This window comes from Crassostrea angulata, unplaced genomic scaffold (genome assembly GCF_025612915.1).
Source record: "Crassostrea angulata isolate pt1a10 unplaced genomic scaffold, ASM2561291v2 HiC_scaffold_107, whole genome shotgun sequence".
NCBI classification, from domain to species: domain Eukaryota; kingdom Metazoa; phylum Mollusca; class Bivalvia; order Ostreida; family Ostreidae; genus Magallana; species Magallana angulata.
Window position 1 is genome coordinate 157,765 of NW_026441662.1, and position 13,715 is coordinate 171,479.

General features: G+C 32.5%; 2 protein-coding genes across 2 annotated transcripts; one reads left to right on the forward strand and one right to left on the reverse strand.

Moving 5' to 3' along the window:
* The first annotated feature begins 3,081 nt into the window (after window positions 1–3,081).
* LOC128169229 (uncharacterized) lies at window positions 3,082–4,967 on the forward strand. Its single transcript, XM_052835395.1, has one exon. It carries the CDS (start codon window positions 3,085–3,087, stop codon window positions 4,810–4,812), a length of 1,728 nt encoding a protein of 575 aa, XP_052691355.1. The 5' UTR covers window positions 3,082–3,084; the 3' UTR covers window positions 4,813–4,967.
* Window positions 4,968–7,286: 2,319 nt separating this feature from the next.
* On the reverse strand, window positions 7,287–13,185 carry LOC128169231 (battenin-like). Its single transcript, XM_052835397.1, has 9 exons — window positions 13,107–13,185; window positions 12,770–12,912; window positions 11,658–11,764; window positions 10,602–10,651; window positions 10,265–10,333; window positions 9,826–9,881; window positions 9,633–9,726; window positions 8,213–8,353; window positions 7,287–7,750 (listed from the first exon to the last, which is right to left on the reverse strand). Exons 2-9 carry the CDS (start codon window positions 12,799–12,801, stop codon window positions 7,622–7,624), a joined length of 678 nt encoding a protein of 225 aa, XP_052691357.1. The 5' UTR covers window positions 12,802–12,912; window positions 13,107–13,185; the 3' UTR covers window positions 7,287–7,621.
* Between the last annotated feature and the right edge of the window lie 530 nt (window positions 13,186–13,715).

A 13,715-nucleotide genomic window follows, 5' to 3' on the forward strand; every position in this document is an offset into this window, starting at 1 on the left:
TACCAAAAGCAAGTTTGTGTATGCAACAGATATCCTCATGGGAAAAGATGTTATTGTAGTTTGCCCAAGAGAACGATACATCGTGTAATTTTTCTAATTATTTTGTTATGATGAGGGTTACAATTACGGCATACTCTAGCATATTTTTGACACTTTTTTGTTAAGGTGGATCACTACACCGTGAAATATTTTCTCAAATCAGCAGGAAATTACTTGATTATGATAGATATCATAATGGATAAGAAGTGTTTAAGTCTAATAGGCAAACAATCTGCGATTTTGGATGAAAAATTACATTTTCAAAAATTAAATTCAGTTAACATGAACAAAAGCTCTAGGCGGATTCGAACTCATGATCTGTGGTCCAGAAGCCCAATACTTTAACCACTGAGCTAAGACGATATACAACCCACTCGAAAGATATCAACAGTTTAACAAAACATTTTAATCGCCATCTTGTGACGCAGTGTCTTAAAAAGTATAAGTGTAGGTGTAGTGAGGTACCTTAAACAATATGTGTATACTTATTATAAATAAAATTTAAAAAAAAATTGGCATTTTAGTTTGATTATGATTAAATATTTAACTGCAAAAAGACCTCATATTGTTTGTGTTGTTTAATAAATGGCAAGGCTTTTAAGTTTGAGAGCATGACTGTAGATTAAATTATTTGTCAGAGTTACATGTATCGGTATCTGCAAACAATATATGAAAAAAGATTGATTGATATGAGAAAAAATCAACAAATTGAAATACAAAAGTTGAAAAAATGTCAAATTTTGGCCATCTTGCAAATGTAAAAGTTGAAAGGTGAACTTTCAGTTTATAACAGATAATGAAATATCAACTTTTACACAACTTTTATACTATAAAAGGCAGAAGGTCACCTTTTGGTAATTGAAAGGCGATGAAAGATTTCTGTAAATATTTTGTAAACTATTAAATGTCATAAAAGGTTTTTTTTCGTGCAGTGGCGCGCGCGCTCTGTACAAACAGGGAAAAGTAAATGTCTAGCAGAAATATTTCATCTCAGCATTTTAAGGACAAGCAGAGTTGTCCCTCTTTAGCCTCATCCAGACTGTTTTTTTTTCTGTGAACTACTTTTTCAGACGACGCAATACCATCTTGTAAAAACAGGAATATGAAATGAAGTTTGTTAATGAAAATAAAAGCCCAAAAATTATTTAACATATCTCTCTCTCCCTCTCTCTTTCTCTCTCTCTCATAAACACAGTTATTATAAATTAGTAATGAAATCTACATGTAGACCAATCAAAACATGAACCTTAATAACTATCTGAACAATGCACATGCTTACTTTTCAGTTGTAATTTTTCATGATTAACTTCCCAAATAAATACATATACGTTTGCAAGAGTTAATGAATGTTCAAATTTTATCAATTTAAAACGACGAATTTGACAATGTTTGCAAGTTTTAATCTATCAAGAAAATATGTTTATAATACAAGAAATGTGCATCTTAAATGTGAAACTTTAAATTGAAGGTTAATGTGCCATTCATCTATGAGCAAGTAGTCAAAATTGAGACGATTCAGACATTCAGGTCAACAACAAATTCTAAAGGACTAGTCAAATTCTAGAACAAGAATGGTACCATCAAAATTGAGTCAAACTTTTACAAAAGAAAATATTTTAGTATTCAGGGGACGGTAATTTTCTTGTCCCTATTTACTGGAACTGTTCGCCCTCCTCTTTGATCATTCGTAATTTTTGGTGATTCCCACAGCGACACTTGTCAAACAAAAAGATGAAATTCGCCATTAAAAGCTAATGATTTATTGTGTTCATTTGATGTATTGTATTTTTATTTTTAATATTCAATAAAATTTAGAATACAGGCACATGCAAGGATCCAGAGTTTTTTTTAAAGGAGTTGGGAAGGAGGTGGGGGGGGTCCGGAAGGTATTTGAGGCTGCCGACATACTAGATCCGCGCATGCAGGCATAATATTATTGAACCTATGTATATAGAACGCTCTACTTATATGTACAAGCACTGACCGCGTGTTTAATCCATAAAAAAAAACATTTTCTTTAATTAAAGTGTATAATGCTTTGATTATATATTTCTGAAGTTGTAATATGATTTAATATTATTAAAAATTTTATCATCCATCTTCCATCCATCTTCCATCAACAAGAAATCGGTGTCATGATTTTTCATAATTCACATTTCGGAAAAAGTTCAATATAAAGTTTTTCAAGTGATATAGAAGGTAAAGGTATACTATTAACTTCCTTTTCACTTATTCGTTATTTTCAAATCTAATTTTTACATGGTCACGGGGAAGGAAAAGTGGGGTGCAAACTCCGTGTTAATTAATTTCTTTGTATGAAAGTTAACGAAAAAATCTTTCCTACGCAAAAAAGTTTGTCCCCCCCCCCCCCCCCCCCCGATGCTACGTGCGTGTACTGATAAATCTTGCATCACATACATTTACACTTTTGTTTACATACATCTATAGCACGCGTATCACAATGACACCGGGTCCCTTTCATGCAAATACATGACTATTTATTTATTCAAGGTAAGAGGTCATACAATCAGGAAGTAAATTACACAAGTCTCGTATTCTCTCATTCCAATCTCATGATCAGGGCGTCATTCACCCGATTAGGCCTTTGGCTGAAATAACGTAAACGTCACATTGATATGCACGGTAAGTTACAACAAGTTTATTGATGTCTAATGATGTCAAAACGTTGACATATGTATACATACATTCGCTTGCCTAAATATTGGATTACGATTATTAATTTGACCAACAATGGACAATATTCACTGAACCGAAAGTAGCGGCCTTTTTCAAACATAGGGACATGCATTTTCTCGAACTAGCCCTCATTGTCCCATATATTAATCGCCCATTTTTTTTTTGTTTTTACAAAAATTGTATACTTTTAATCAATTGTATATTAAGTGCCTTGCTATAAATAAAATATATTAAATTTCTGTTCAGCACCAGGTATATATATACCTAGCCAGAAAAGAAAAGTTGGTCATAAATGAATAAATAAATGCCACAATTTCCTTTAAATTGGTTGCTTTTTCCTTATTTCAGATGGCATTATCTGAATCACAAATTCCACCCGACGCCCAGCATTACTTGGTGTGTGGCACCGAAGACTGTGAGAGGAATTGTCAGTTTTACTGCAATGACTGTCACCAACCAATGTGTGAACAATGCCGAGATGAACATCAGAAAAATAAGAAACCCAAGAACCATGAAGTGGTCCCTTATAAACAACGCAAACGACAACTTCCTGTAGAGAAATGCAAGATCCACCCCACAAAAGAAATGGTTATTCTCTGCGAGGAATGTCAAATACCACTTTGTTACAAATGTACAACCACGAGAGAACATCGCGGTCATGTGTTTACCGATCTAGAAATGGTCTTTGATGAAAAGGTTTCGCTATGTCAAGAAGAAATTGCCAAAATTAGAAATTATTTCGAACCAACTTCTCAAGATTTGAAAAAGGATATTGCTGGTGATGTCAAAGAAATAAAGAAGATCATGGAAGGTTTAAGAACATCCATGAAGGCTGAAGCTGAGGCTGTGAAAAAGCTGATAAACACAGTCACATCAGATAATATAGAACAAGTCGACAAAATAGAACAGTCAGTATTAGAAACATTATACGGCCAAAACCAAAATATTGATGATTATATCAACTATCTCAATGATTTAATCAAAACATTTTATGGTTACCTATCCCCTTCAAACATAGAACAATTAACATGTGCTCTCAATTCAGAAAATTTGATCATAAGACCCATACCAGAGACATCCAAACCAGTCCTACCCGTATTTACTGCAGGTCAATACAGCAAGGAAGATGTTGTCAAACTACTGGGTAGAATAACTGTTCCTAATATCAAACCAGAGAACAGAAAAATAAAGCCCATGGAAACTGTCTCTACACAGTTGAAACCTACAGGGAAACAGAGCAAACAAGACAAAGAGAAATCTGAAGTGAAACAAATACTGTCTCTGTCTCCCTCTGTCACCAAGGTCAGGGAGTACAAAGTACCAGGTGTTAATGGTGTATTTCATATATCACTGGGTAAATCAGGCAGACTCTGGGTCAGTGGTACATTGGGTAACCTTGTCCAAACAGATCTACAGGGGAATCAGCTACAGAAGATACAAACCAGTGGTGGATATGGCTACCACACAGTCACACAGGACGGAGATCTGATCTATACAGACAGAGACAACAACGTTATCAATAGGATTACACCGGGTAATACAATCACTGAATTCATTAAAACGAGAGACCGGAGACCACTCAGTATACACTCCTCCTACATCAACGGGGACATACTGGTGGGGACGAGGAAGGATAACGAGGGTAAAGTCACCAGGTACAACAAGGCAGGGACAGAAATACAGAACATACAGAGAGACAACAAAGGACAGGAACTGTATAGTCAACCACGCTACATCACAGAAAACATCAATGGTGATGTCTGTGTATCAGACTATAACAAACATGCTGTAGTGGTGGTGGATAAATCAGGACGACACAGGTTCTCCTACACAGGTCAGGGGTCAGAGTTTGAACCCTATGGAATATGTACTGATGTACTCGGTCACATCCTGGTGTGTGATAGTATCAGTGAAACAGTTTATCTCCTGGATCGGGACGGTCAGTTCTTGTCTCTACTTCTCACATCACAACAAGGGCTAAAGTGGCCCCGTAGTGTGTGTGTGGATGATGAGAACAATCTCTGGGTGGGACAATGGTTGAGTAACACAGTGACAGTGTACAAGTATCTACAGTGAACATTACATATCCATAAGATAATTACATGTATGTACTGTGTGTATGTTGTGAGACAATGTAACAACAGCACAGTGACAGTGTACAATGACTGGTATCTACAGTGTACGTTGGAGTACATATCATTCATGTAAACATGTGTATGTTAATTCGTAAATATATATTTCATTGTTGAAGAGTTAACTATTAAATTTACAGGTATTAACACTCTTCGTTTTTAGTTAGTAGTTTATGGTATTGTTATTTTAATTGGTGCAATAGTTTTATTAAATTACATTAACTTTTTTTTAAACAGACGTACACATATATTTGATCAGTACACATTTGTTACATTCAGGATCTTTAAATAGAGATCTATCAAATATTTAAATCGTGTGTTTATTAACATATAGCCCCTTCCCACTGCTTTTAAAAATTTTAATTCTTGACAATTGTGAATACCCAATTTTTTCTGATAAATCCGATATTCTTTAGATAATGTTTGTTTGACATCTCTTAATGAAAATGTTAAAGGAATCTGTCGAATATTAAGAGTTGTAAATTTTTAAAGAAATTGTTGGAAATGAAGGTGTTAATTTTAAAAATTGTTGATAAAAAAAATCAAATATGATCTGAATAATATCGGAAATCTCTTGTATCACAAGTATTTTTGCCTAAGTGGGAATAAAATTATTATTATTACACTATAAAAGATTAGTGCATGAAGTTCCGAGCACCATAGAACTTAAACATTGAGAGAGAGGGAGAGGGGACATATAAATAGAGAAGGAGAAGGAGAAAGTTGTAATATTCTATATGATAATTCAATATCATGAAAAAATGCCAGGTTTTTTTTCGTTACGTCCCCTTCAGCTTGCCATTTGCGTTGGCGGATGACGTAATTGTTTTTGCAATAATCGCTACAATTTTACCCTCATAACCCAAACGAATCATCAAAGATATCGTTTAATTGTTTACTAAAGGTCTTATGTTTGAAAGCACCTTACAAATGGGATAATTTTCATATTCTTTGATTTCTTCAAATTCCATTTAATCATTTTCGAGGAACTCAATAGAAGTATTTACACGGAAACTAGATATGTCGTAACGCCACGAATGCCAGATGACCACAATTTCAAATGCATTTCGTATTAATAACATTTGTTTGATTGCAGAATACTTTCTTTAAAAAAAAAATCATATATATATAAATATATATATATATATATATATATATATATATATATATATATATATATATATATATATATATATATATATATATATATATATATATATATATATATATTAAATTTTGGTTTGTTTTTTACCCCAATATGTGGACAGCATAGACAATCTTTAAGTAGCCGAGTGTTACACAAATAAAGCAAAGACAACTCAATACAAACAGACAAACCAGCCGCAATAACACATATACGAAATACATGCATTGAATTAATATGCTCGAGGCGCTATGTCAAGTGAATAATACGCACTCATTCTTTTAGAATATAGATAAAAACCTTTACCGTTGTAGTTATGCGTAAAATAACCATGTGTGATGGTAAACTTAATAAACACTATATAAACTTCAGTGGGATATAAACTTGGTTGATCTCGTGATCAAATTTTGTGAAGCCCAAAGGAATATTTAACACAGTTAATGTATTTTTTCTGCAATGCTTGCTACATGTACCTTCACACTCTCATGAACTACCGGAAAAAAAAATCATTTTAATGTTTTAATTTAAAAAATGTTTAATGAATATGATGCTCTTATATGTGTACTAATTAAAAGCACTAATACATAATATTCAAATTAAATCAAACATTCAAAATATGTTTAATACTGAGGTGTGATTGTTCCCTCTAAAATATCTGGAAGTAAAAACAAATCATAAATGTATAAGATTTGCATTTTTTGGCACTTGTTATGGAAATAAATTAAGCATGAACATGAATATAATTTAATTCAATACAAAAGAGTTTTTGCACATAATATTTTCACATGTACACATTTTCACATGTACACATGTATTACATGTACATGTACATGGTTTGTATATTTACAACGTAAAAATTAACTAATTCATTTTTTTAAAAGGAATTTGTGGTGAACTAAGAATAAAAAACAGAGTTTGTTAAGTCAGAACAAGAAAATATCACAACAATATATGATAATTTTATAACTAAGTTTTCTACTCTCAAAAATACAAGACCTTGCTACCAAAATTTGATGAACATGTTGGATTTAATAATCCATTTGAATGTACAGTAAACGTTTTATTCTGACAATTTAAGACGAAGTTTTTAAAATCTGTTACACAGATAATTGCACACATCAATGTTAAAACATTCTGTATAAATAAGTCATTAATTCGGCAAAGAGTTATCTTTCTTAATATAGAGTCAAATATTATGTACTTCGCATTTGGAGCTTACATGCTGCATAAATTTTTCAAAATTAAATATCCATTTAACAAATGATCATCATTCAAAATTCAAAAACACACACAAGCCTTTGAATATTCATAGCAACTTAACCTTTATATTTAAGAGAAATATTGACATTTCATCACAGACTATTTCTAAAAGATTTAAAATTCCAGCATGTATTAGTGCATGTAGTATCCCTTTCAGGGTATAGAAGGGAGCAGAGAAGGGCAGACCAGCTATCATGCATGACATTCGAACAAAATTATATGCCATCAAATTAAAATACTTGTTGTCTTTTAAGTATATAGAAATTAATTCTGGTTAATTAGCACTAACAAAGTGTTGGAGAATGTCCATACAGTCATCATTTATATACAACATACACTCAGGAGACATTCACATTTTCAGATTGAGTGAACATATATGGTTGTGAGCTGGAATGGAGATCGCACCAGCGATAGAAATTCCCACGGAGTCAGCAATAGTAGCAGCTGCCAGGCTAAATTCCTTGAATTCTGCCTCAATCTGTAATAGAAACCTCAAAATGAAATAAAAACATATCATTATTAACTTTCAAAACATAAAAACCCTGGTTCAATTTTACTGAGGCACTTTCAATGCTGTTTGTTTATAATTTATATGCCTTACAATTCTCAAACTTTGTGTTACTTTGAAAATCATAATTATGTCTCATTTAAACTATGAAAAATGTTTAATTGGAAAATTACATTATGAAGATAAAAATAATGCATTATTTTTCTTTGTTAAAAAACATTGGTTTTGCTCTTTCTTTGTAAATCTAATTTTGTCGTTTCTTTCTTGAATATGCTTCTAAACAATGTGCACCACTTAATATCTGATCCACTGAAATTGCATCTTGACATAAAGTACCACAAACAAAGGAATTGTATCCACAGTATAATTTTAATGAAAATTACATATATCAAAGTTGACCAGCATTTAGAATTACTATATACATGTACTTACATCCTCTGAGATCTTGTAGAACGTATTGACAAAGGCGGCTCCCCCCGAAAGTCCCTCAAACAAGACAAGGGCGAAGATGATCCAGATATTGGGGATGAACCGCAGAAAGACTTGGGCTGTGAGTATTGCAACATTAACACACTGCAAAAAACCAAATTGAATTTAAAAGTCTAAATGGTTTGTTATTTCTTAATTGGTAAGCACAGTATTTTTAGCCTCCGACAAAGTACATGTATTTTAAATAGTTGAGGTGTTCCCTTTTAAAGCTGATTGGTCCAATTTTATATCAAATTTTGTGACCGCTATTAAACAATGGTTATGCTAAATATGTGTATAATAATTAATATAAGACATTGCAGTAGTTTTCTTGGTCAGTTAAGCCATATTACAATGATATAAATGATGTACAAATTTTGTTTTAAAAACAAACGAAACAAAAGGTACCACGTTGTTTCATCACATATTGAAATTTGCCCCTGAAATTTAGGCGGCTGCATGTATGATTGTTTTACGACTTTGACATCGCTATAAATAAAGGTCAAAATGTTTTGGCAAATCGAGAGAAAAAAAAAACCTGTGTACATTTTGTTCACTAATATTTCTGAAGTTTGTTTTGTTTACAATCAATGCGTATCATGCAGGTTGAATAAACCTGATCATTCCGGTTACAAAACCAAATGGTTCCCTTTTTTAACCATTATCATGATGCAGTTTGGTTTGTTTTTTTGTATGCCTATATAGAAATAATTGTATTTACTTTGAAAGGAGACCGACTCTGCTGGTGCAAATAGGCTAAAGTCTATAACTTTCTAAGATAATTGGTTTGGAAGGAAATTTTATTATCAATAAATGTAATAGCGAAAAAATCAGGCCATGCAGCTTAAACTGGAAATAATTAACTCATTGACGTATACAAAGATGTAAAAAAAATTAATGTTGCCATCTTCAAAGAAAAAAGCCAAACTCAGACATAGTTTTATCACATAAATTGTCTCCTTCCTACCCCCTATTTGTCCTCTCTTTTTTTAGTGCTTTGCTCACATTCCTTTAGTTCTTGCTCACATTTCTTTTGTTCTCTCTCATTCCGAAACCATCCTCTTTGTGCATCTCTTTGGGGCTCTATCCCTTCTTTTTCTCTTTCTTTATGTACCTCTCTTTCTATTTCTACCCAAATATCTCTCTCTCTCTCTCTCTCTCTCTCTCTCTCTTTGACTACCCTATCTCTCTCTCTCTCTTTGTAACTACCCTCTCTCTTTGTAACTACTCTCTCTCTCTCTTTGTAACTACTCTCTCTCTCTCTCTGTAACTCTGTAACTACCTCTCTCTCTCTTTCTCTCTCTCTGTAACTCTGTAACTCTCTCTCTCTCTCTCTCTCTCTCTCTCTCTCTCTCTCTCTCTCTCTCTCTCTCTCTCTGTGTACCTGTAACACTGGAAGAGTCCAAAGTTTGTTGATTTTGAACACATTGACAGATGACCTGGAGATGAGCACGCCTAACTGGTAGTCCACTTGATACCTATCAACATAAGAAACAGTCATATAAAACTAACCTGGTACTGCTTTTTCTTGTATGAAGATTTAATTCCAAATTTTGGGAAATGATCAAAACACTTACCATCTATACTGTTCTTTCTCCGAGAGCCAAATGTGATTAAAATACAGAAGTTCATACTGAAAAATTCAATTACCATTATTTTATTGAACAGCAAAATGGTTCAAAACACTTACAAGGCACAGAGTTATCTGTCATTTAAAACCTTATTGAGGCTTAAAGTGCTTTTAAACAAAAATTGTTCATTGCATTTTGTCATAATACATAATATAATTATAATTTTTAAAAAAATTGAATACTGGTTTAAGAAAAATAACTTTTTTGGTTTCAAAGCTGCATGGAGAAGTTTAAAAGTATTTTTGTTTTTAAAGTGCATTAACAACATTTTTGCTTTGCATTTTGTCATAAAACATTTATAGTTAAAAACCTGGTTTATGAGAAATAATTCTTTTGGTTTCCAGTGTGGAGAAGTTTAATTAAAAGTATATTTAAATGTACTTACTAATCCCTGATTAATAAAGTATTCAGCGATGTACACTAAACACAGAGGTATCATGTATTTCATCAGTGGCTATAAATAAAACAGCTGTTTGAATGATAGTAAGTAATACACAGACAATCATGCACGTTATATACATAATATTCAGTCATAAATTAAAATTATTCCGATTTTAAAATTTCTTCAAATTGTATTCATCTTTTTTTTGATCTGGATGTTTGATGTTTGCCCTATGACTTGTATTCAAGGCCATTTGATTAGGTTACCTTATATTCCTTTTCTTGCTAATACATTGTACACATAGCAAGTACATGACATTGTATAATTTCAAATGACTTACTTTTAAAAGGAGTAATTTTTCTCTCAATGTTAATCTTCCTTTTATTTTATCTGAAAAAGAAAACCGCAGTATAAATTGGGGTCCAAGTCTAAGGTTTCAGATCAAAAGTTGTTCTTAAAAATTCAACTAACTACATTTATTCACATTTTCCAGTGTCTTAGCCTGTAATATTAATATGTATCAATTTTGTACTAAGTAAATAACCCATAACTTCAAATGAAGCCAAACTGAGGAACTAGCGGGGTTTGCTTATTTATATTCAAATATTTAATCGTATGATGGTTTAAAATTATATAAATATAAGTAATAAGGAATCATTCTTTGAATATTATGAGGTGATGATTTCGGTCGGGGCATGATCAAATCTATCATATATCCCTTCGGGCTTTATTGGATTTGATCACGCCCCGACCGAAATTATCACCTCATAATACTCAAAGAATGATTCCTTATTCCTTATGTTATACATGTACATGCACATGTAACATCAATCAATAATCAGCAAAATGTTAACATTTCCTGTATGTATATGTCTTTATTTCGATGTTTTATGCCAACCCATCAATTTTGCAATAACATGCATTCTAGTAATAGAGTACGTTACTCTATCTTCTTTATTTGATGAAATGATGAGCTGAATCCTGTATCTACAATATGTATATGCAGATTTGCCGGTGGACTGTATACACAGCAGCTATTTACTCATCATTTAACATTTAAATTTTGCAAACAGCCGACTAAAACAATCTTTGCTTGCAAGAGTTTTGAATCTGCTTCTCCCCTAAAGTGAAGCAGAAAGAGAAGTGGATTGAAAACCCTTGGCTAGTGAAGATGGCCAAAATCTAAACCAAGGCGATGAATGCAAACAAACAAGTACATGTACATGACCATGCAATCAATTTACATATTTTTTTTATGTAAAAAAGTTAACGATTGTAAGCAACAATTAATATTCGCAAGCAGTGGTAACACAAAAATCTTGATCAGGTTAACTTTACAATATACATGTATATCAAGAATGTGATTTCTTAAAATCAAGATGGTGGATTCACTTACCATCTGCATCTTCTGATTCTTTCAGCAGACTACTGGTGTCCTCACTGTATTTGACAATGTATTCTTTTTGATAGAACTGTCTGGGTTTCTTTATCACAATAGAGAAGCTGAAACAGAATTAAAAATAATGATCAAGTCAATTTTGATGGCTTGTTCATATTGATTGATATTAGATTTTAATAGATATCATTTCTGTCGAGGGTTATTGAGAGAGAGAGAGAGAGAGAGAGAGAGAGAGAGAGAGAGAGAGAGAGAGAGAGGATAATAGTATGAAATTTTGTCTGAACAAAATATGGGGCATTGAAATTAGTAACAGGAAGCATAAAACCTAGTTATTCCCTTTATCTTGTAATTGCACGGACAACTGATATCACTTTTAAAAAACCTGTAAACAATCATGGTCCTATTAAACAATAGCCAACCCTCACCAAATTCTTTAATCAATGTGACCTTGAATTTAATCAATATCTTTGATCTACATGAAGTCTAAATCTTGTCACAAGGATGTTCAATAGTAAGGAGGAAGTTTAATAAAAATAAGTTATCAGAACATTGGATTTCTGCCCAGACACAAAACGCAATGCCATATGTACCTGACATTGTGTATATATTAGGTTATACATTACCTGTACCTGTGTATATACAGTAAAACACGGTTATAGCGAACACGCTTATAATGAATTGACGCTTACAGCGAAGTGAATTTCATTCCCCAAGTCTCTTTTTCATGCTGTAAACTTGACGGATATAACGAATTACGGTTATAATGAAGTTAAATTGGCCGTCCCTGGGACTTCGTTATAAGCGTGCTTTACTGTACTGTGGAATCATTTTTATTTGTGGAGGTCAATGTTTGTGGGTAGCCAAAGTTGTCCTGGTTCATGGGGACGTAATTTCGTTGGTAGTGAAATCGAGATAATTTTATTAATTATTCAACAAAAATTGTGTATAGGTTCGAGGTGATGTAAATTTGTGGGCAAGGGTTACCCACAAAAGCCACAACATTGGTCCCCCACGAACAATGATGATTCCACAGTATTGGATTAATTATACATTACCTCTACCTGTGTATATATTAGGTTATACATTATCTGTTCCTGTGAATAAATTACCTGATAAACATGAGGGCAGGTATGATAGTCATCACAAGTAATGTCTTTCTAGGCGACAGACCGGCCGACGTCAAACCAGCATACGATAGAGCACCAAATATCCCAGCGCCCTAGTTCCCGACGAGTACGCTGATATAACATTCCTGAAACAAGGAATAATATTAATCAACTTAACTTTTATTTTAAAAAACTGATTTTAGAAAACATAAGCTTAACAATGCAGAAATGGAGCTTGTTCTCGCTTAATATTAAAAATATACCAAATGTAATGAAACTTCTTTCAAAGATACTTCATAACCTTGTTTGTTATTTTGTTTTTTTTTTAATTTTGACCTACTTTTCAAAAAAGGAAGAGAATGCAAAATAAGTTGTTTCCCCTAGACCACCACTGATGCTGGCACAAACCACTCCTGTGAACAGATATCTAATACATTATCAAACTTCAATAGTTATATATCCCTAAAGTAAACATGAATATATTAATTTTAAAAAAACCCAAGTACATTATTTAATATCCATCAGTTAGATAATTCATAGTTTTCTAAATATTAGATAAAAGATAAAGATTATATTTTAATTTAACTTATCAACAATAGAATGTTTTGAATAAATAAAGACTTTGGTTGCATGAAAGGTTAACACCAAATCTGATTCAGTTTAACACAGTTTTATTAAAACAGGTGAACTTCGATATCTCAAACACTGATAACTCGTAAACAATGGATATACTGGCAGTATGTCAAAATTGCAGTCTATAACAAATTTAGGGCTATAAGGAAGTACTTTTCAGATTCCCGCTGGCACAATTTTAACCTAAATTTATCATTCATATAACGAATATGTTTCATTATCATTGAAGGTACATGAACGATAGGATGCACATGAAAAAAACTATAATTCATATACATGTATTATTCATAATTTTGACATTTTTTGTAAATTACAA

Excerpts from the sequence above, each read along its gene's own strand:
- LOC128169231 (XM_052835397.1), bottom strand. The coding sequence starts at position 12,801 with ATGACTATCATACCTGCCCTCATGTTTATCAG. Across the intron at positions 9,727-9,825 it reads GAGAAAGAACAGTATAGATG|GTATCAAGTGGACTACCAGT; the intron begins GTAAGTGTTTTG and ends TTATGTTGATAG. Across the intron at positions 8,354-9,632 it reads GGACTCTTCCAGTGTTACAG|TGTGTTAATGTTGCAATACT; the intron begins GTACACAGAGAG and ends GGTTTTTTGCAG.
- LOC128169229 (XM_052835395.1), top strand. The coding sequence starts at position 3,085 with ATGGCATTATCTGAATCACAAATTCCACCCGACGCCCAGCATTACTTG.